The 24240-nt window shown below is 30.6% G+C and overlaps 1 protein-coding gene across 5 annotated transcripts in view; it reads left to right on the top strand.

The window, feature by feature from the left end:
* KMT2C (lysine methyltransferase 2C) overlaps window positions 1-24240 on the top strand; it is a 248676-nt gene that overhangs the window by 130244 nt on the left and 94192 nt on the right. For all 5 annotated transcript variants that reach the window (XM_052000663.1, XM_052000665.1, XM_052000666.1 and 2 more), the window contains exons 12-18: window positions 4681-4791; window positions 6378-6467; window positions 7615-8336; window positions 15208-15327; window positions 18545-18661; window positions 22471-22572; window positions 22738-22842. In XM_052000663.1, the coding sequence (XP_051856623.1) occupies window positions 4681-4791; window positions 6378-6467; window positions 7615-8336; window positions 15208-15327; window positions 18545-18661; window positions 22471-22572; window positions 22738-22842 (1367 nt within the window). The remainder of the gene's footprint in view (window positions 1-4680; window positions 4792-6377; window positions 6468-7614; window positions 8337-15207; window positions 15328-18544; window positions 18662-22470; window positions 22573-22737; window positions 22843-24240) is intronic.

Raw genomic sequence — 24240 nt, forward strand, 5'->3', positions numbered from 1 at the left:
ACAGCTTTCACATTTGAAACATTCCATTATAGTGAAAATGAATGATTCTAACTTTGGAGGGGGTAGCAACTGAGGGAGGAGTTATTATTTTTTCGACCTGTACTCTGTTGACCTTCCTGACTAGTTGGTGACCTTCAGAACTTTATTGGGGGAGGGAATCTTTACTTAGATCCAATTTGCCTATGTTGTGGTTAAGAGCGCAAGTCTTTTGTTATATTTTTGTTCATATTGTCTTTTAACTTGTTTTCCACAGCTTAGCATTCTTGGGATCCCCTCCTTTAGTTGGGCTTTCTCCTATGTCTCTTTTTTCTATTTTCTTTCACATCTTTCCTTGGTGATGGCATTAGGCTACCTTTGATTTAAAGTAATTCCAACAGAAGCAAATAAATATGTTAAATTGTTGACTACTTAAGATGATTCATTGATAATTCTTTCAAACAAAAGATTTTCATAATTCCTGCCACAGAGTAAGTTCTTATTAAATGTTCATTTGATTGATTTTAACTCCTTAATTTCTTATGTCCTAGAATAGCTAATGACCAAACAATTGAAATTTCATTAGCTGAACCAGTGTGAAAGCTTGATTATTGTATTTAGGGTAGGAGAGGTAATTTGATAAAGACAGAGAACTAATCAGAACATTTATTCCATCCAAGTTATGAGGAGGAAACTTCAATTGAAATGTCCACATTCTTGCTTGGAAATAAGATAGTTCAAATGAAAGATATGGGTTAGGGCATAAAATAGCAACTGCATGTCCTTTTTTATGAACTACCAAATTTAAGTAAAATGAATAGTGACAGAACCTTTTCCATATATGTGTATACATACATATTTATATATGTTTAGTGGGTTTTTTTTTCAATTTCTTGTTTCTTTGTTGTTTACATTGTGTTCTACTCTTTATGGCCCAATTTGGGTTATTCTTGACAAAAATACTAGAGTGGTTTCTCATTTCTTTCTACAGCTCATTTTACAGATGAAGAAATTGAGTCAAGTAGAGTTAAGTGCCTTTCCCTGAGTCATACAACTAATGAGTGTCTGAAGCCAAATTTTAAGGTCTTCTTGAACTTAGTTCTGTTCTATCCACTGTGCCTAAATTGTTTTTTTTTTTTTTAATTTTTTATTTAATGATTACTTTATAATGACAACATTATTCCTTGCACTCGTTTCTTTTCCGATTTTTTTTCCTCCTCCCTCCCTCCACCCCCTCCCCTAGATGTCAAGCAGTCCTTTATATGTTGGATATGTTGCAGTATATCCTAGATACAATATATGTTTGCAGAACCGAACAGTTCTCTTGTTGCATAGGGAGAATTGGATTCAGAAGGTATAAATAACCCGGGAAGAAAAACAAAAATGCAGATAGTTCACATTTGTTTCCCAGTGTTCGTTCTTTGGGTGTAGCTGCTTATGCCCGTCATTTATCAATTGAAACTTAGTTAGGTCTCTTTGTCAAAGAAATCCACTTCCATCAGAATACATCCTCATACAATATCGTTGTCGAAGTGTATAATGATCTCCTGGTTCTGCTCATTTCACTTAGCATCAGTTCATGTAAGTCTCGCCAGTCCTCTCTGTATTCATCCTGCTGGTCATTTCTTACAGAACAATAATATTCCATAACATTCATATACCACAATTTACCCAGCCATTCTCCAATTGATGGGCATCCATTCATTTTCCAGTTTCTAGCCACTACAAATAGGGCTGCTACAAACATTTTGGCACATACAGGTCCCTTTCCCTTCTTTAGTATTTCTTTGGGATATAAGCCCAATAGAAACACTGCTGGATCAAAGGGTATGCACAATTTGATAATTTTTTGGGCATAATTCCAGATTGCTCTCCAGAATGGTTGGATTCGTTCACAACTCCACCAACAATGCATTAGTGTCCCAGTTTTCCCGCATCCCCTCCAACATTCATCATTATTTTTTCCTGTCATCTTAGCCAATCTGACAGGTGTGTAGTGGTATCTCAGAGTTGTCTTAATTTGCATTTCTCTGATCAATAATGATTTGGAACACTCTTTCATATGAGTGGTAATAGTTTCAATTTCATCCTCTGAAAATTGTCTGTTCATATCCTTTGACCATTTATCAATTGGAGAATGGCTTGATTTCTTATAAATTTGAGTCAGTTCTCTATATATTTTAGAAATGAGGCCTTTATCAGAACCTTTAACTGTGAAGATGTTTTCCCAGTTTGTTGCTTCCCTTCTAATCTTGTTTGCATTAGTTTTGTTTGTACAAAGGCTTTTTAATTTGATGTAATCGAAATTTTCTATTTTGTGATCAGTAATGGTCTCTAGTTCATCTTTGGTCACAAATTTCTTTCTCCTCTACAAGTCTGAGAGATAAACTATTCTATGTTCCTCTAATTTATTGTGCCTAAATTGTTATGTTACTTAAGAATTATGCAGAAACTTAGCTTGTCAGGCTGATTCCCTCGTCTTAATATACTCTTCATTCTTTAGCATTAGTTCCATCTTCTTTGAAACTTACCTTTTTTTCACTTAAAAAATTCAGAGGAATATTCTAGACTTGATTTTTCTGCTATTTCAAAAATGTTTGACAAATATTCTTTAGATGGAATAAAATTGAGTATCATACTGCATATGCTTACACATGATTAGTAGCTTTGTGAAGAATTTTAGGTTTTTTTTTTTTTTTTTTTTAATACCAAACACTCTGCTTTAAGCATTAGTAATACAACCAAAAGGAATGATAATTCTTGCTCTCAAAACTAAAAACATTAGGAAATAAGGGGTAGAAATAGTCTAGAAGATGATCCAGTTCTGAGCTCTTTGAATTGAGCATGGCCAGAGATTAGATTATAAATCTCATGAGTTAAAAGGAGACTGTTGAATTGGAGTTTTTTCCAATTTCTGGAAGAGAGTTGAAAAAGTAATGTTGTAGGCAGGACCTGAGCTGTATTAGAAATCAGTGTTACATCCTCCTGTCCTATATTCAACTTTATATATACTTTTCCTAATTTCCCTAATAATGAGGATGTTATTAGGAGTTTTATTTATCATTTTCCCACATAGTAATATAAATGGTTTATCCTTATTGAATCTCAAGATTTCTAATATTTACCTTTTTTTTTTTTAAACACACATCTTTTGAGTCTTCTATTTTTAAGTTAGATTTTCTACTCATTGCTTGTTTTTTTCATCAGGAATGCTTGAAAGTTCTCAATTTATTTCTGAATGTCTATTTCCCCCCTGAAGGATTATATTCACTTTTGCTTTGAGTAGGTGATTATTGGTTGAAATCCTAGCTGTTTTGCTCTCCAGAATGACTTATTCCTAGCCCTCAGGTTCTTTAATGTAGAAACAACTTAGTCTTGTGCTGTCCTGACTGTGTGGCTCCATGATATTGGAATAATTTCTTTTTATCTGCTTGCAGTATTTTCTTCTAGACTTGGGAACTCTGGAATTTGGTGATAATCTTTCTGGTAGTTTTCATTTTGGGATCTTTTTTCAGGAGGTGATTAGTGGATTCTTTCAATTTTTATTTCACCCTCAGGTTGTAGAATATTACGACAGTTTCTTTTGATAAAAATTGGCTTTCAGGCAGAACAATAATTTTTAAATTATCACTACTTAATTTATTTTTCCGGTCAGTTGTTTTTCCAATAAGGTATCTCACCTTTCTTTTTTCTTTGTTTTGCTTTTGCAATATAATGTATATGTGGATGTTCAGTGTTATGGGGAACAAGGAAAGACCTCTTACCTATATCTACGATAGTTGAGTCTTCAAGGAAACCATGACAAATTTTTATGCCTCATGTATAGTTTAGAAAAGCCTGCAGGGGGATAAAAGAGCTTGAGAAGGTTTTCAGAACAAATAATAGAGGTTTAAGAATGGTTTGTAGGCAGGTAGAGAAAGTACCAATATATAACAAAAGGTTGAAAATAAGGAGGAGCAAGTTGTAATCAAGGATATAAGTACAACAGTTGGTATTGATAAAGTGAAGCTTGCATATTCCTCTATGACTAGAGCTGAGAATGGGGAGTAATGCCATAGTGATTTGTATTGGGAACTTGCACAGAACAAGAGAGAACACTAAAGTATAAGGAATTATTCACTTAGATAAGACAGAAGTTATGGTTAAAATTTTTAGCTGTGATATTTTTGAGAAAGAGACTTGTTAAATAACACAGTCAAGATCATGAAACATATCAATAGACTAGAACTTTCGACTGAGTATAAGAAGTTCAAATTTAATAGAAATAATGATGTGGTGTTAGTTTTGTGAATTTTATTCTTTCATCTTTTCTGTTAGACAGATTTGATTCAATTAGATGGATGTGATTTGCCTAGTGTGATACAATTCATTAGTGTTAAATTCTCTGATTGCTAAACCTGTCTTTATGATGTTGATTTTTAAAATCTTCTTTTGTTTCAGTATTTTTATCTTTTGATATGTTCTATTCTACACTTTACTATATTAACTAACATGTAGAGTAGTCTAGATGTTGAGAAGGATAAAGATCAATTTATCATTTTTGTAAGTGTGAGATGAAGCACTAGTAGCATTTGATAGTTCTATTCATAGATTAAGCAGTTAAACTTCTTTTTTGATTAAGTTTCGGTCTTGAGAACTACCAGGCATCTTAAAATATATGTAATAAATTGTATACTAATCAAGAGAAATTGGTTTCCTTTTAAGATTCTGTTAATGAAATGGAAACGGAAGGAGTTGATGAGAATTTGGTATTTATGGACCAAGGTGGGAGCAGTTCTTTAAATCAAGATACAAGACCCGAAATTGCTCCAGTTGGTAAGATAAAATATCTTAAAATATCTAAATATCATAAAAATATCTATGTAATAAAATATATATTAAGATAGTTATATTTTCCATACATATAATGCAATTACACAATTCCATAGCTCACTGATTTAAAGCTAAATAAGAAATTAGTGGTGTAAAACCTAACCCTTAGTGGAAGAGACTCCCACTGTTAGATAATTCTTTAAAAGTTTTAGGAAAATTGGTAGGGATTGTGGTTCCTTGCAGGGGATGCTAAAACTCGATTTTATGTTAACCATCCTAGTGGTTCATATCATTTCAGATAATGAAAGCTAAAATCATATCTAGGGTTTTTGCTGTATCTTCACATGTTCATGTGCTTTTAATTATTTATTAGTATTTGTTTTTGTTTTAAAACTTTTTTGTTTGTTTAAAAAAATGATCTTATGAGAAAGGAAATGTTTAAAATGACAGCTAAGTATTAGCATTATAGCTAAAATTTATTACTTATATTAAGTCCCTGCATTATGTTTGCATTTAGCTTGTTACATTAAGATAAATTCCCTGCCCTTAATCACCTTGAATTTTACTAATATACTATAGAAAATAATTTCATTCCTATTTGTGTAGGCACATGTATATAATGTATATGTATGACACATACTGAGTGTCCCAAAAGTTTCATTGCAATTTTCAACCTTATTAACTTTAGAAATATGAGTGCTGCATACTTAAAAATACGAATGATTCATTCAAAATATTTAAATATTTATGTTTCTATTAAGATTAGAAATAAGCACTATTTTGTATTATGAATTACTCTAGATGATTTTTTTATATTTGTTAAACCATTCATCAGCTGCTGCTCAAGTTTAAGGCTAATCCTAGTCTTAACATCATCCAGAGAAGACATGGTTTTGATCCATACTTGACAGTTTTGATGTGACCCAACAAGAAAAAAGCTATTGTATGTAGCTTAGATGATAGAGTTGGGTAAGCTAGAGGACCTCTTCTACCCTTCCACTAAGAAAGTTTCAATCTAGAAATTATCACACATATACATTGCATTATAGTTTGGTAATTCTTATTCAACTTGAAATTGATATAATTAAATATTCAAATTTTATTTGTGTAAATTTGTAGCTTCTGTACTATTAAAACTTAACACTGTACTGCTTTATAATAACTGAGAGAGAATGAATGAGAACGAGAGATTGTGTGTGTGTTAATGAACATACAAGTGCATGGACTTATCCATTTTGGATTTATGAAGAAGTGATTTTATTTATTCTATGTCTCCTAAATCTGATTTCCTAACTAGTTTTTTGGAGAAAAATATAAAGTTGTGTGAATTTCCAGGTTTTATAGTGTTACATAATTTTCCTAAGATAATTACAAAAAAGAAATGTTTGTGCTTTGATTAAACGAAAGTAAATAACAGAGAAATAAGAATAGTGCAGGTTTATCTGAGGTGTTTGGGAAGAAAAAAAGTAGGATATTCATAGTAAGTGTATTTGAATTGTCAATTGATTTAATTCTCATGATAATGTATAAGATTAAGTGTTAAATGAAGGTTTTGCAAACTGTTGGAGACTTTATCAAATTGTTTCTAGCAGCTGTCCATGATTGTGATGAAGACCAGATTAATATCAAGAATGTCAGTCCTGCAGTAAGACTTATAACAGATAGTCCTTTAATTCCTGGTGAGTAATCTTTGTTTATTTTAAAAGTTATGTTTTATACTAATGGTAGAAGTTAATTGGTTAGTAAAAATTTTTTTTAGTTTATTTTTGTCCATCATTTAATTTCTAAACATAGACCTTCCTTCCTAGCCAGCAAAAGACATCTTTTCACAAATAAAAAAAGAGGGCTTTTTTTTTTTTTTTTTTTTAAGGTCACTGAAACTTAACCTAACAACCAAATCTGATCTCATCATTGATATTCCTTATGTTTAATTTCTCATTTTCTCATTTCTTTTTGGGAAAGAAACTTGTCCCTGGATATCTGGCTTTCATTCACTTCATTTTATTCACTTACAAAAATTTGTTCACCTTTTTCTTCAGTTGATGAGCATAAAATAGAATTATCAAAGGTACATAGGGAATTACTATAAATTAAGAACAGTTTCTTAGGGCATACATAGCCAAAATGTATGAAGAAACAGTTCTTTCAATAACTATATGAAAAAATGCCAATATAGACAACCCTGATATTTTACTTCACATTTTGAAAATGGGCAAAGATGACAAGATAAATATGTAACGTTGTAAGAGTTATAGAAAAATAGGCACATCAGTATACTCGGTTTTGATGGAGCTATGTATTTGTCTCATTTTGGAAAGCAATTTGAAGTTATGCTTTAGAAAAGTCATTTAAGTTTTTATTTATTTCATTCAACCCATAAATCTCACTGTTAAAGGTGTAGTTTAATGTGATTACTCTTAGTCAGGATTGTGCAATCTATACAGAAATGTTCATAGTATCTTCTTCTGTTCCTCTCTTTTCCTTCTCTATCTCTTCTCTCTCTCCATTACCCACATTTTTTTCCCCCTTCTTTCCTTCCTCCTTCTCTCCCTCTTTTCCTCCCTCTCTCTTTTCAAAGAATTGAATGCAAAGCCTTTTGTCTTTGACTTGACTAAGGCTACTTCAAGTCTTTCTTTTAAGGTTTTCTCTGGTAGAAGGCAATAGATCTTTGTGTCTCATTGTCACTGTGTTGTATCTTTTTTTTTTTTTTTTTCCTTAATGTGTCAGCATGTTTTTTGATCTGTTTAATCAGAATTTTTAAGAAAAATTGATATTAATAAAAATCTGTGTGCATATATATATGTATGTATGTAAATTTTTTTACAGATCTTACACAAGATAAATTAAGTCCTGAAGAGCAAAGTGAAGTTTCTAATCAGACTGATAAAGATGAGATGGAAATGTCTGACAAAACGGTACAATCTTATGGTGAAGGTCAAAATGAAAATAAGATGATAGTGACAGAAAATGACAATGCTTTGACAAATTCAGAGAGTTCTCCAAAGGATGAAAAACAGCAGACATTACAGGAATCCAAAGCAACAGCATTCTTTGAAGAATCTCCATCTCCACAATTAACACCTGAAAATATCATTGTGGCATCAGATATTTTACCACATGCATCTGAAGAAGAAACTGCTTTAATTGCAAAGATGGATTTGGAAATAGACAAGGTTCAAGGAGCAATAAAAAAAGATGAAATCTGTGAAGTTTCATCTGGTATTGTAGAAATGGAATGCCTTCCCACATTTGATGATTGTTTAAAAGTTGGTTCACCTTTAGATGACAAATCCATAATATCACCATCAGAGACAGATTCAGCATTTTCATCATCAGTAGATAGAAGTAAGACAAATATATGTTCTTCCATCGTTTCTTTAGACTTGACTTCTGCAAATGATATACTTCACAGTGAACCTTCAAATTTACATTCTTCTGCTGGAAATATTATGCCAACAACTTACATCTCTGTTACTCCAAAAATTGGCATGGGTAAACCAGCTATTACCAAAAGAAAATTTTCCCCGGGTAGACCTCGGTCAAAACAGGTAGGATAATTTTTTTGATGTTATCAAAGAAAATTGTTTCATTTCAGTGAAATTTTAAAAATGCTTCCTTTGGAGATTAGTTTTTGATTGAGAAATAGAAAATGAAAATTTTTAGTTCACTTTCTATTATTATACATCTATTTTTTGAAAGAGTGCTATCTTTATAACATTAGTCAAATAGGATTTTTTTTTTCGTTTTGTTTAGTTTTGTTTTTTGTGGCTCCATAGAGAAGAACTGCTTTTTGAAACATTTATAGCAAAATAACAGATATTTATCATAAGGGAGTTTTATAGTGCATTTGACTAAAGTTGACTGTTGTGGTTCTTTCTCTTTCATGTACCAATTAATAATGTATGTATATACACACATGTACAGACACCCAGACACACACACACGATACATTGATTTTAATGTAAACACATACTATTTATGAACTATCTGAAAGAACTTTTAATTAGGAATTATGAGCAATTCTGTTAAGATTTTACTACCTATTTTTTTTTCTGGGAAATATTTTTTAATTTCAATTTTAAAATCAGGAAAATTCAAGCAAAAAAAGTATTCAAAATTTGCTCTTTCTATGTGCATCTATTTAGTTATTAAAATGTAATTAAATTTGGTATTCAGCAAGCAAAAGGAAATCCCTTACTTTTCTAGGTTTCAAAAAATTGAATTCTCTATGTATGTGATTTAAGTTAAGCCAGAAGGGCTGATATTGTGCTAGCACATCTTTATTTTTTGTACAAAAGTCATCTGAAAGCATGACAAAAACATGAAGATTAAGAGAAATCTCTCTCCCCATATGTAAAGGAATAGCAATTGGCCAGAAAGTATGTAGCAAACCAAAACAATCTTGACCCTTCTAAAGAACAAAATGAATGTTACTAGGCGTTTTCAGAAATTTTAAGTTCATTTTTTGCAAATACTTTATTTTTTAAAGCAACATTTTTCTGTTCATCAGATTCATTAATAATTTTATTAACCAGAATACCAATCAGCTTTCTTGAAGTTATTTTTTAAATAACTTTTTATTTACAAGTCATATGCATAGATAATTTACAGCATTGACAATTGCCAAACCTTTTGTTCCAATTTTTCCCCTCCTTCCCCTCATCCCCTCCCCCAGATGGCAGGTTGACCAATACATGTTTTTAAATTATCTCTTGTATAAATTAAATACAACATAAGTATACATGTCCAAACAGTTATTTTGCTGTACAAAAAGAATCGGACTTTGAAATAGTGTAATATTAGCCTGTGAAGGAAATCAAAAATGCATGCAGACAAAAATAGAGGGATTGGGAATTCTACGTAATGGTTCATAGTCATCTCTTGGCTGGGCGTAGCTGATTCAATTCATTACTGCTCTATTGGAACTGATTTGGTTCATCTCATTGCTGAAGATGGCCACGTCCATCAGAATTGATCATCATATAGTATTGCTGTTGAAGTATATAATGATCTCCTGGTCCTACTCATTCCACTCAGCATCTTGAAGTTATTCTAATAAAGTTACAGTGTAAGTTTTATTACATTTTGTATTCTTCAGAAGAAGGGCTTGTGGTTCAGTCCATTAATTGAGTGAGAAGGAAAGTCCTGTATTTTGAGGGCTGCTTTCCTATTCACTTTGTACTAGAAATATAGTCATGACTATATTCTAATATTACAATTATGTCATACTAAAATTTTATTCACATATACTTTTTGCTTTTCTTTTCTGGGCTTTTAGAGTACAAGATGGTGTAGCTACTTCAACTGTCTTGTTACCACTGCTTTGGTTTGCTACATTCTTCTTTTGACCATCATTGGGAAATGATCCTTCCCTAAAATATAACATAATAGACTACCCCAAATCTGAGATTTTAGTAGCATCTCTTGGACATTGCTTCAGATTTCTGTAAGGAAGAACAGTCCTACATAATACAAGCAACACCTGGAATGAGGAAGCATAGAATTGTAGAGTGCTACAAATTTCTGTTCAGCACCATGAAATTAATTTTGTGAATCTAACATAAGAAATCCCTTACATCCAGAATGCTGTTGTCAGTTACTTTAATTCCAAGTCCCTTATATCCAAAATTCTTTAGTCAATTGCTTTAATTCCAAGTGCTTTTCTATACCTGGCTTTTGATTTTATTTAGTATGGTTTTATTGCAATAACAATTATGACTGTATTAAGTGTATTTGACTTAGGGAAATGTGTTTTAATGTAAAGAATCATATTTTAATTAGCACAATATAAAAGGTCTTATTTCTCTCATTTGTATGCTTCTATCTTGATCTCCAAACTTAAAATCTTAGTAAAACTCAATTGGATAGATGGTTGAACATATATTAACTGAGTTTCTTTCTCTTTTTCTTTTGTATTTTATCTTTTAAATGTTTTTTTATCCAAGTGTTTAATTCTGCTAACTTGTGCTTGGTATTTCACATTGGAAATGACTTTCATTCAATATAGGATGATAGTCTGTAGATATAAGGATTATAGAAGGTCAGAAGCTATCCAATTCAGAATTTATAATTTATAGATGAATAAACTGAGATCCAGTTTTGTGAAGTCTTGGGTCATGGGAATAAATGCCTTTTAAGTGCTATACTTTTACTGTGAAGTCAGTATCCTTTCCCATTGCCCCATGCTATGGTATAGTTCATTTAGCTCAGATGCCCAATTTTAATATCCGCATGGTAGAACAATTCATTTTGTCTAATTTCAGAAAATTTTTTCTTTTACTCTTCAGAGCATCTTGTTGAAGGTAATCAAAAGTAGCTTTATTTTGTCATTTGTACCAGGTATTTCCTGCACAGGTATTTACTAAATATCACTTGAACTCAATGAATACAAAATTATATTCTTCCCTATCCCTAGAAACATTAGAAGTTCTTGCACTTTTTTTTTTTAAATTAATGTAATAGCCTTGTTTTTAAAAAAAGTGATTAGCATTACCCTTTCCTGAATACTTGTTTTTAGTCTCCTATCCTGACACTTTTTAACACAGTCAAAAAGAAAAAAGAAACTCCATATTCCATAATGTGTTCATTGTTCTTTGCCTGCACTGAGGCAGGATTAGATTCTAATATCTCTTTTGTAGCCAAGCTCTGAGGCATTGATACACAATTTTAGTTTTTGAGTTTGTATTGCTACAGATACTATTTAGCTTGTTTTATTGTTACTGCTTCTTTCTCTTTGTATTTGTCTATTACAATTGAATTATTTTGCATCTCTCTGAATTCAGATTCTTTTTTCCATTATATTAAATATCATAATTTGTTGAATAGTTATCAAATCAACATGCAGATACTTTGTTTCCAGTTACTTTGGACTACAAAATAACTGGAAACAAAGTATCTGCATGTTGATGAGTCTGTATAGGATAAATTCTTTTTTTAATATTTAAACAAGAGGGGAATTTAAAGGAAAGAAAGATTACTTACCAATGAATTTCTCAAATAATTTAGGTTCTGCGAGAAATTTACTTTAAAAAAATTTCTTTTTCAGAGCTTGAGAAATTTGGTGCTTTTCAGTCCTTTCCATATACATAAGCAAAACTGTCAAGAAAAAAAGTAGATGATAGCTTATGCAACATTTCATATCCATGTAGAATGTATTTCCATCATTTTCTCACCGACCAAATATTCATGGATAATTCAGGCCTGTTTTTGATCCAGTGTTTATGACAAGGATACTTCGGGTAGGCTGTAAAGCCTATTTTATTTTGCCCCAAATTATCAACTGCTTGTTGTAGTAAAAACCCAATTGCCCTATTTCAGTATTTATTAAGTATATAGAATATGTTTAATTTAATATAAAATATGCCACTGAGGCTTCTTGCTTTCTGAATTGAACAAATTTCAAGGAAACAGAATATAAATTTAAGCAACCTAGAATTCATTTCCTTAATGAATGACCTTATAAAATTCTAGCATTTCATCAGGATCATCTTATTTAGCATATCTTTTTATATTGAGTTTTCAATGTCAGTAGAGTACTTTAGGCATTATAGATTAGGAAATATAGTTTAGGAAAGTAGATATAAATATCATCATATAATTAGTAATCATCTGGTGTAAGATTTGGTATGAGGTCTTCCTAACTCCCAAGTTTAGTACTCTATTATACCATTATGCCTTAGTGGTTATCAGCCATTAGAATTATCATTGGATAATGAATGTTTCATTGTTTGAAGACCTATGGGATAGAAAGACATAGAGAATCTGTCAAAGTCATCAACAAACGTTTTATCTATTTTCCTGATTGGAAAGGTAAATAATAACAAAAATCTTGAAGCAAAGATATAACTGAATAGCATAAATAATTCACGGGTTGGTTGTTTGGTCACATCTTTAAAAGTGAGTGTGAAGGGATAAAATATATTAATTCTATTTCTGTGTTTTGTGAGATAGAGTAGAAAAAAATGAATGGATAACATTAGGAATGCTTTGTAGTGATGTGGCATCCTCAGTTCCCATTGTATTGCAAGGAGATAAAAAAGTAGTTTAAGACTGAGATGGAGGCAGCCTGAAATTTTTCAGGCTTACTAATTTTCAGGCACTGTCTTAAATGCTAGTAATATAGATGGGGGGGGAGGGTTAACATTCATTGGGGGACAAAAGTATGCTAATGAATGTCTCAAGCTCAGCTTGGAATGGAATGAGACACCAATGCTTTATGGGCCCTCCTTATTATAAGTTTTTCACAGGAGCTATTTAATTAGAGAGTAGGTCCAGTGTGATTTGAGGTGTCAGAATAAAGAGCTTGGGGCTAGGGAAGGAAATAAATAGTAGTCTTCTGAATAATGAAAATGAATGAAAAAATTTAAAAACATGACAAGTATTTGTCTAAAAAGATGAGGTCTGAGGTGATGAGATTTGTAGTGAATAGGGAGGAGAACATGGAGGGCATTTGTGTTGGGTAGACAGAAGTAGTCGCCTTGAATGACAAGAATTGGGGAAGCCCTGAATTAGAGTTAACATTTTGGCCTTAAAGGAGAATTCAGATGGCATGCCTGTAAAAATGTTGGTGTAGAATTTTTGTAATAGTTTGATTTAAAATATTAGTACTCTTTGAATGCAATCTGAGCCCCTTGATGTTGAATTCTGGTTATTTCTTTATATTTACAAATGTGCTTATGCATACATGTGTTTATGTATACATGCATATTAATTTATTTATTCTACCACTGGTACCTATTCCTATACATAAGTAACACCTGTTTCCACCACTCAAATTTATCAGTAGTAGTTGAAAGTGTGTCTGATGGTAGAAAGGGATCAAAGATCTTAACTTTCTAACACCTAAATGATTGGTATACTATGTTCTATCCACTTAAAGCCATATAAGTTAGTTGAATATCAGAGCAACCAGACATGGCTTGTATAAGATGGATTTGTTACAACCTTTTAAGTACACTAAGATGAGCCATTATTTTTATAGAATATTAGTGGTTTGAGTCCTGATGAAAATAGTTAATAGTTAACTATCAGCAATAATTTTACCTTTTGCATTATATTGAATCATTAAGTAATTTCATATAGTCTGTTAAATTATTTTAAATGCTACATTGTCTTTTATTTTGAATAATGCTTATAACCTTGGATGTCACTTTCTCCCCATATATTGAGAATAAAGGGAAGATCTTGATAAGCAGAATGAAAACATTCATGTACCAGAATTCCATTTATCTATTCCATTTAATATAGTTTTAATTTCATACTTTTTAGTAGCCATTGCTCTTAGTTAAGAGCTAATATCTTAAAATTTCAGATTGATGCCTATTTAATTTCTGGCAGTATTAATTTTGTGATATGAAGATGCTAATTGTGATTTTGATAACATTATAGAGCCTGGTAAGTAAATGTGCAGTGTTCCATTTTAATGTCTTAACAGTTTGGTTGTTTATTTGTAATTTATAAGAAGCACATAAATTAGTAAATTGTAAGACTCAAAATTGACTTTTCCCCAGGAGATATTTTTCCTTGACAAAAGTTAAATGTTTCATTTAAAAATTTTATGGGATCTTTGTGGGAAACTTTTTAAAGCTGAGCATGTACATTGGATTAGTTTAAATGATTGATGAATATGGTTCTTTAGAAGTGAAATTATATTTTCCCAAATAGTTCTAATTCTTACTCATACCTTTTAGTAACATTTTTATGATCAATATAATTTATCATCTTTTTTAGACATTTTTAATTTGTGAATTAAGGACAATTTGCCCTAATTTTATTTGCTTTTTATCTCCAGTTAATCCAGTATGTCAGTCTTTTGGTGTAGATTTTTAGCCCTAAATTAAGTTAATATGCTAATAAAATTAATTACCAGTGTTATAATTATATGCATATTTGTATACATATGTGTATCCCTCATATTTTTATATATGTTTATGTAATATAGTCTGCCTTGTTAGATCTTTTTAATGCCTCTCTAGCTATTAAGTCATGATTGTAGCAATAAATTTGTATAGTGTGGTAAGCCAACGCATTGTTTTGGTGTTGAGTGAGAAAGAGGAAAGTTAACATATGCTAAAATCCCCATACAGTTGTTAAAATAGGATTTGGACATAGTGTACACAGCATAATTATAACATAAAACAATTTGTGATCTTGTATCAGCATTTTTGTTAATGTGTTGTGATTTCCTATTGTTTTAATCTTTAATCTTCTCAGTGAACATTCTTACCTAAAAGGAAGTCATAAACATTATTGTAACATTACAATAAGGAATCAGTTAATTTTTACCCTCTTTAAAGCAATTTGTCCTAAATTTCCATACGTTTACATTTGCTTTTGCTATCCTAAAATCTTTAGTTGCTTGCTTTGGCTTTTTATGTTGCTGAGTTTTATACATCTATTTTCTCACCTGCCATATCCTAGGGGGCTTGGACTACCAATAATACAGTGAGCCCACCTTCCTGGTCCCCAGACATTTCAGAAGGCCGGGAAATTTTTAAACCCAGACAGCTTACTGGCAGTACCATTTGGAGCATCAAAGTGGTAAATAAATTTCTGTGTATCATCTTTATTTCTGATTAAACTTGTTATTAGAGGAGAATGAAGATATTTATGTGTATGTAATTTAGCTGCTGTAGCTTTGCATTTCATTTTTTCAATTTTAAAATGGATGAAACATAAGGATTTGCCTGTTTATATGTGTAATTTAGTCCTTGCAATTATTTATTTGGTAAATTAGAAATATATCCACCCAGAGGTTAACAAAGGATTGAGTTCATGTTATTTAACTGTTCAAATCCTTAGCATCTCTTTTTGTGACTGTTAATTTTTTTAAGTATTGAAACACTATAGAATTATTTATGAAAGACATGGCTGTCTTTGTACTGCCTATAAATAATTAACAGATTTAAAGCAGTTTTTCTTCAGTTATAGTAAATACTATGTTTTGCTAACAGATTTCACAGATTTTTTATGAGAATGCAACCAGAATTTATTAATTTGGTTTTTCAGTTTTAAATTAAAACATTAAAATGAATTGATGATATTAGAACATACCAGGAAGGAAACTTGATATTAAAACTTAATGCTCATTTTAATTATTGGAATTGCCTAAAATTTTGAAAGACATTGCTATTGTGTCCTAGTTGTGCTATATAATATTTTCTTTTTGGGTTTTTTTACATTGCTATTAGTTTCCATAATATAAAGGAAATACTGAAATAGTTTTATTCAGGGACTATTAATGAAATTGTATTAAGATATGGTGGGTAAGAGCAATCTAGCCGCAACCTTTGGATTTATGCCCTGACATGTATAAATTGTTAAGCTTCTACTAACCTTCTGGAAATTATTACACCTAAAGCTAGTGAGACTCTAGTGAGACTTTTTGGATGGCTCTTTGGATTTTATTTTAATTGCATTTTAGTCAGCTCAACAGAATATAAATATTATTCAAAGCTTTTGATACTTTACTCTTCTAATACTATCTTTTGAGAATGCAAGACCTTTTCCTTCTTTTGGTTATAGGTTAAGGATATTCTCTGTAATTTAGGGTATTCCTTAATGGCTGGATAAACATGATTGAATTCTGTCTTGGCTATAAAGAAAAGAAATATAAAGATTTATTATGAAAGTGTACATTTCCAGAGCTAATAAGGCAACTGCTACTTCTGAAATGATTGTTAATGAAATATTGGGCAAAAGCAAAACTGCAGAATATCCTTAATTTTGCCACTGGTTCTAAATATTACATTCTTTTGAAATACCTTATAATTATGTTACTAGAAATATGAATAAGACAATTCATTTGAATAGCACTTCTTTTGCAAACTGCTACCCTGCAAGAATAAATTAATGAAACTGACAGTACCTTAGAGATTTTAGTGAAGGGGAATAGAAACCTTTTAGTAATTTGAAGTTGGATCATATTGATTAGAATTATGAATATGACCTATCATTCTATTCTACCTAAATAATCTTGTTAATAACATTTACATAAAAACATTTTGCATGAAATTTTATTCCTTTTTATCATTCTAATAGAAATCATTTTGCTGCCAACTTGATCTTAATAATTGTTATTCAGTCATTCCGATTATATCTGACTCTTAACTTCATTTGAGATTTTCTTGGCAAAAATACTAGCTCATTTACCAATGGACAAACAAGTTAAGTGACTTCCCCCACTTATACAGACAGTAAGTTTCTAAGGCCAGATTTAAATTCCTTTAAAATCTTCCTGACTTGAGCCTCAACACACTATCTTGCCACCTAGTTGTTCCATCTTATCAAGAAATATAACCAGTTAAACAGCTCTAAAATATAAAATTCTTATCAATTGAGTATATGTACAGTTTTCATAAACTGCTTATTAGCATCCCAAGACAAAATTTCCCTTAGATAAAATTAAAAGATAACTATTTATTGTATAGAAACACACACACACACACACAACTATAGAAATAAAGAAATGAAAGATTTTTGTGAACATCAGCAAATTTGATTTCTAAAAATGACATTATGGATTACAATATTTTTAGCTGGAGATTTTTTAGCCCAATACTTTAATTCTGTATGTGTTAAAATGGAATCCTGGAACAGTTAAACGAGTTAATTACTCGAGTACATAGCCAAGCTGGAATTCAAGCACAGATTGTTTAATTCTGATTTTAATATTTGTTTTACTTTTGGGACCATGTAATTGCATTTCTTTTTTTATATTGAATTAAAATTACAAGAAGTCATAATTAAATGTATTAAGCTTTCAAGTTATGATCTTTTAGTTATTGTTTTAAATTCTTTTATGAGCTTAAAAAGGTTTCATCTCTCTGCAAAGTCAGGATGAAGACAGGGTAAATGCCATAAAAATTGATCCAGAGAATTAATTGGTAAAGAAGAAAATGGAATCTATGTAGTTGATACTTAATATTTCTTCAATGTCTTGGAGAAAATATTTTTCCACTTTGAAACTTTATATGTGCCCCTAGAGTTCCAAGTATTTACAGGAAAATATTTTTTGGGGGGAACTTTTTCACTATTGACCAACTATCCAAGATTGATCATTTGATGACTTATCCATTTCTTACAGATCACATTTCTGGGACTGTGGGACTATTTACTTTAGACATTGTGTTCTATACTTGTAGATCAAATTATTACATTCTTTTTACAGAAGCACGATTGAATAAGGAAGAATTGATCTTTTTTTTCTTTTTTTTTAATTTTTTTTTTTTTTTTGGTGCCACAAAAACCCATAACGTGATAGATTTTTAAACACTGCATTCCTTTGCTTGAATTATATTTACTTTATGTTCTTTGTTTGACTTTTTTTTTTACTTTTAACACATGATAGTCTTTTTTTTTGTTTTTGTTTTTGGCTATATATATTTCACTCTGAGTAAAAGTGAAATACAGTTAATTGGATGCAAAAAGGAAAATCTTAGGGTTTTTAATATTTAATAATAAATAAAATATTTAATTAATACTTAAAATTAATAATAAAAATAATTAACCAATATTTAATATTGGTTGTAACAGAATAAGATGGAGAGGTTTTGTTAAACTTGAATAAATTTTTGGATCATCTTTTTTTTTTTTTTTTTTTTTTAAATCAAGTGAAATCATGTGGCTGCTGTCTCCAAGCAGTCTCATTGATTAAATTGTGTTGGTAATTAAAAAAAAAAAAAAAAAAAAAAGCCGGGTTTTTTTAGTCTCATCTTTTGTTAATTATATACAATTTTGGAAAATATTACTTTACTAGGGTCGTGGATCTGGATTCCCTGGGAAACGAAGACCACGAGGTGCAGGACTTTCTGGCCGAGGTGGCCGAGGCAGATCCAAACTCAAAAGTGGGATTGGAGCTCTGGTTCTTCCAGGGGTAAGGTTGATTAATTTTTAGTTCATGTATTACTAAATGTACTGGTATTTTTTTCCCCTATCAAATCATTTAATGTATATTTAAGACTTTAAAAAATTGTTAGGCTAAAAAGAATGTATAAAGCTCTGCTTCTAGTCCTATTCAGTCTTTTCTTTTTTTTCTTTTCCTATTCAATCTTTTCTGTAATACAGTAGACTTTTCCTCCTCTTTAAAATCATTTTGATATTTATATCCCTATTAGGTATAGGACTTTGTGCTATGTTCTGGATAATGAGATTATACTCTTAACTCTTCATCATTTTTTCTAGTCAGCATTTCAAGTAAATGGCATTGAAACACATCTTTTTATCTTCTTACCCTTTACCTCTTTACCTTATCTTTTATTCATGGGATTTTATTTATACTTCTAAATTATAAATATATGACTATAATTATTGGTAGTTCAATAACATGGATTATTGCTCAAAGTTTTTTTAAGAAAGCTGTTATAGTGAGTTTGGTTAAGAAAATGAACATTTTTCAGGCAGAAAAGGTTTTAGTCAGTCACCAAACATTTTGTGAAAAAACATTTGTAGAAAAAATGAATTATATCCTGTCTTACAGATTGTCACTTAAGTGAATTATTTTATACATGACCACACCTACAGTTAGTTTTCACTGCTTTCCTGTTCCATTTTATTTCTCTTCTATGGAAATTCCTGGATTCCCATCTTCAGTACCAGTTTTCAGCTCCTTTATTCCTCCAAAGCAACTCCAGCTTGATCAATTTGGCTTTTAACTTCATCACTCTACTCTGTTCTCTTGAAGATATCCTCAGTTAACTTTATAATTGTAAAATCCAATGATCTTTTCTTAGTTTTTTCCTGTTCTTGCTATCTTTGTAGTATTTGACACAAACTCACTCCTTTTTTCATAGTTGGTCTTTCTTTCCTAAGTTTTCATGCTTTATGTTCTCCTTTTATAGGTCTTTCTGTTCCCTTTGTTGTGTTTTTCTAATTTGACATCCATATCACATCTTTAGACAAGTTTGTTATGAAATTCTTTCCTGGGCTTTTTACTTTTTTAGATTTTTTCTATGTCGTAATCCATTTATCTCCCACAAATTGTCTGTGAAGGTAACCTTGAGTTACACAGTCTTTATTTCTATTCTGTGATACTTCTTTATATCAAGACCAGCCTGTTCTGAATAACACCTGTATATGCAGTTGCATCTCAAAAGTACCATGTTGAAATTGATTCCATTCTTACTTTTTGCTTCTCCTTACTGCATTTTTCCTATGTTGGCGGGGATGAGGAAGGGAGTAAGTCTTTTTATAGTGCCTATTGTGCTATGTGCATTGTGCTAACCACTTTTTATCAATACTTGCTCCTCAGGATAATCCTTAAGGGTAGGTCTATTATTTTCCCCATTTTAAAATTAAGCAAACTGAGACCAACAAAGGTTAAATGCCTTGCCCCAGATCACACTGATAGTAAGTATCTGTGATGGATTTGGATTCAGGTCCTAAAGAGTGGACAAATTTCTCTATCCAGTTCTGAGAGCAACTGATTATAAAGGCTACAATCTTTCAAGTTTCATCCATAATAATTTTTAAGGTTTATTCCCCAATAATGGAAATATCCCCAATGTCCAATTTCTGCCCTCAACAAAAAAAGCTGCTATAAATTTATTTTTGGAGAGGTTTTTTTCTCTCTTTGACTCCACTGCCTCCCCAATTAAAAGAATACCAATTAAAAAAAAAAATACAGACCTAGTAATAGTATTGCTCTGTGAATGATTATATACAATTTTTATATTCCTGTAGGTAAAGTTTCAACATTTTTCTCCAGAATGATTGGATTACTTCAAAACTCCACCAATAGTACATAAATGTTCTCATTTTTCCATATCCTTTCCAATATTTATCATTTTTCATTTTTGATATGTTAGCCAATTTGATCAATTTGAAATGACACCTCAGAATTAGCTTAGTTTACAGGGAAAATGCAATTCTTGTAAAATATATAGCAAAATATTTTTTTTAATTAAGCAAAACAAATAATCCACTTGATTACATATATTTGTGTCCCATTCTGTACACTAATTTGTGTCTTCCCTCTCTTTATGTTTTTGCCAGCAGTGATTCTTAATAGAATTGTTAGCTACTATTGTATATCACATCATTTATTTTTATATTTTTGTTATTTACATCTATCAAATTGTTGCATTTATTAGGTATACTGCTTTCTTTCTCTTGTGTGTCTGCTCAGTTGTTTTTGTGATTCTTTCCAATCATCATTTTTATCCTTCTTACACCATAATGTATATTTAAAACCAATTGGCAATGTAATTACTATGGCAGCGTCATTACTATGGCACTGAACAAGTAGACCAATTGAGGCAGAATTGTTATTTTTATTATTTTTACTTGACCTAACCATGAACAATTGATATTTTTCAAGTATTATTTGTAATGGAGAGAGGCTAGGACTTTTTCCAATAAAATCAGGAGTAAAACAAGGATGCCCATTAATACTGCTATTATTCAACTTTGTACTAGAAATATTGGCTTTAGCCAAAAGAAAAGAAAAAGAAACTAAAGGAATTGGAATAGACAATGAGGAAACAAAAATGTCACTCTTGGCAGATGATAAGATGATATGCCTAAAGAATCCTAGAAAATTGTCCAAAAACAGATTCAAAACACTCAATAACCATAGCAAAGTTGCAGGATATAATATAAACCCACAGAAATCATCAGCATTTTTATAAACTATTGACAAAGCCCATCAGCAAGAAAAAGAGAAATTTCATTTATAATAACTAGACAAAATAAAATATTTGGATGTCTGCTTGCCAAGACAAACCTAGGAACTATTTGAATACCATAACAAACCACTACTAACAAAGACCAATCTAAACAATTTGAAAAATATCAGTTGCTCATGGGTTTAGCTTTACCCATATATAATAAAATTATATGATACATAAAAATATAATAACATTGTGATAATTCTGCCTAAATAAGTCTACTTGTTCAGTGACATAGCAATTAAATTGCTTTAAAAAAATTATTTTTTGAATTAGAAAAAATAATAACAAAATTCATCTGGCGGAACAAAATGTCAAGAATATTAAGGGAATTAATGAAAAAACTACAAAGGGTGGTCTTTTACCAACACCTAAAACTACATTTGAAAGCAAAAGTCATCCAAATCATTTGTTACTGGCTAAGAAATAGAGCAGTAGATCTGTGGAATAGATTAGATACACTTGATAAAATAATCTAAGTCTATAGTAATCTATTATTTGATAATAAATCCCAAACTCAAGCTTCTGGAATAAGAACTCATTATTTAACAAAAATTGCTGGGAAAATAAGAAAATAATGTTAGAAACTCAACATAGATATACATCTCACACGTCCACCAAAATGAGTTCCAAATGGGTATGTGATTTAGGCATAAAAGGTGATACTACATGAACAAATTATGAGACCAAAGAATAATTTACCTATCAGATCTTTGAAGAAGGAAGGAATTTATGACCAAAGAAGAACTAGAGAACATTATGAAAGGCGGCAAAATGGACAACTTTTATTACATTAAATTATAAAAATTTTCACAAACAAAACCCGAAGAAAACAAGATTAAAGGGAAGTAAATAGCTGGAAAAAATCTGTATAGTTATTTTACTTTAAAAACAAGGAAAATAGATAAACTCACAAGATTTTGGTGAATTTGATTTATATTTACTTCAATTTTACAAAAGTATTAATGTCTTTTGAATGATAGAATGTAATAACTTAAATTTCATTCTTTTATAATAGGTTTCTTCTGTGGATATTTTATCAAGCAAGGATGAAGAAGAAAATTCCATGCATAATACAGTAGTCCTGTTTTCTAGCAGTGACAAGTTCACTTTACATCAGGTTAGGGGATATTCTTTTTGTATTTCTTGTCATCTTTGCTATTTAAATATCTAGTTTCTGTTCTTTAAGCTATTTTAGCTTATTGTTTTTCTGTTTGAATTGATGCAAATTTTTTTGTCACCTAATTTGATGCAAAAAGAAGATTTTTATTGTTTTTTAATTTAGGATATGTGTGTAGTTTGTGGCAGCTTTGGCCAAGGAGCAGAAGGACGGCTGCTAGCATGTTCTCAGTGTGGTCAGTGTTACCATCCATACTGTGTCAGTATTAAGGTAAGTGTTTTTATATTTCAAAACTTGGGTTGTTTTTGTTGGGTTATTTTGGCTTTATTTTGTTTAGTTTCAACTTAATGGTGCTATTTTGAAAAAAAGAATCAATAATTCATTGTTTTTAAATATTTTTGACTAATAATTGTTATTAGTCAGTTGTTTTCTTTATTTTTGAAAGACTTTAATTAAATTTCATTCTATAGTGTTTAATAGAATTCTATGAGGTTCAGTAGAAATTAGCCTTTTCCCAATTCTTTAACCATAAATAAACTGGTCTGAGTGAGATGGTTTGTGTAATATTTATATGAAATATTAGTTTGTCTTATTTTAAAGGATAAAATACTGAAATTTTCATTTGCAAGGAAATTATTTAACTTAATCATCTTTTGTCAATTATCAACACATATATATTTGATTATTTTTTTAGAATTTTTAGTCGGTCATAAAAAGGGAGAAAATTTAATTTGTATGGTATGAGATGATGTAAAAGGCCCATAATATAGTATTTATTACAACATTTAAATTGTTACTTTCATGTTAGATGTAGAAAGACCCAAAATTTTAATTCCACAATTCAGAGTACTTACATTAAAATCAATAGATACCCACAGACCTACACAGACACATGCACGCACACACGCATCAAAAGCATCCAGAAAGTAGCAGTTGAGTCATCAGGGAACTAAATACATATGGTGTGAATTAAAAAAGGGATGGAAGCCTCGACTATAAATAAGAGGAGTTCTTGAAATACTTATTACAAAAGCCAAAAGAGAGTAGCCACAAAAAGTAAATTAGCCTTCAAAGTGATATATTAACTAACTAGGGGATAAATGACTTAAAATGTTTTGATTTTTTTTTTTTTAAATAAGAATCAAAGGAACAAATTTTGACTGGAAGGATGGGTTTAATGTAGTGGATAATATTATTAGGGAGGGAAGCAAAACAGCCTTTGAATGAAGAAATTAAAAATTGTGGAAAAAACAATGTAGAGAAGGAGAAATGAAGAGAATGTCTAAGATTGTTTCTTAGACATCAGATAATGGCTGAACTAATTACAATATGTGAATGTAACAGTTTATTATTGTACCCTAGGAAATGATAAAAGAATTAGCGATAGGATGATTTTAGAGAATAATGGGTAGAATTGTAGTAAAGATTTGGAAATAAAGCAGATGCTCCTCGATTTGCGGGGTGGGGGTGGTGGTGATTAAATTATTTGTGATATAAGGAAATGTGATCTAATATTTTTATATTGGAATGCAAAATGTAAGCTAATCAGTGCTAAGATAAACACAATAAACTATTTTGTGTCTATTATGGCTCACACTGTTTGCTAAGTTCTCAGGATAAAAAGATGACTAATGAGAACTCCCGAGAAGAAAGTTAAATAAATGAATG

This window comes from Antechinus flavipes, chromosome 5, assembly GCF_016432865.1.
Source record: "Antechinus flavipes isolate AdamAnt ecotype Samford, QLD, Australia chromosome 5, AdamAnt_v2, whole genome shotgun sequence".
Classification (NCBI taxonomy): Eukaryota; Metazoa; Chordata; class Mammalia; order Dasyuromorphia; family Dasyuridae; genus Antechinus; species Antechinus flavipes.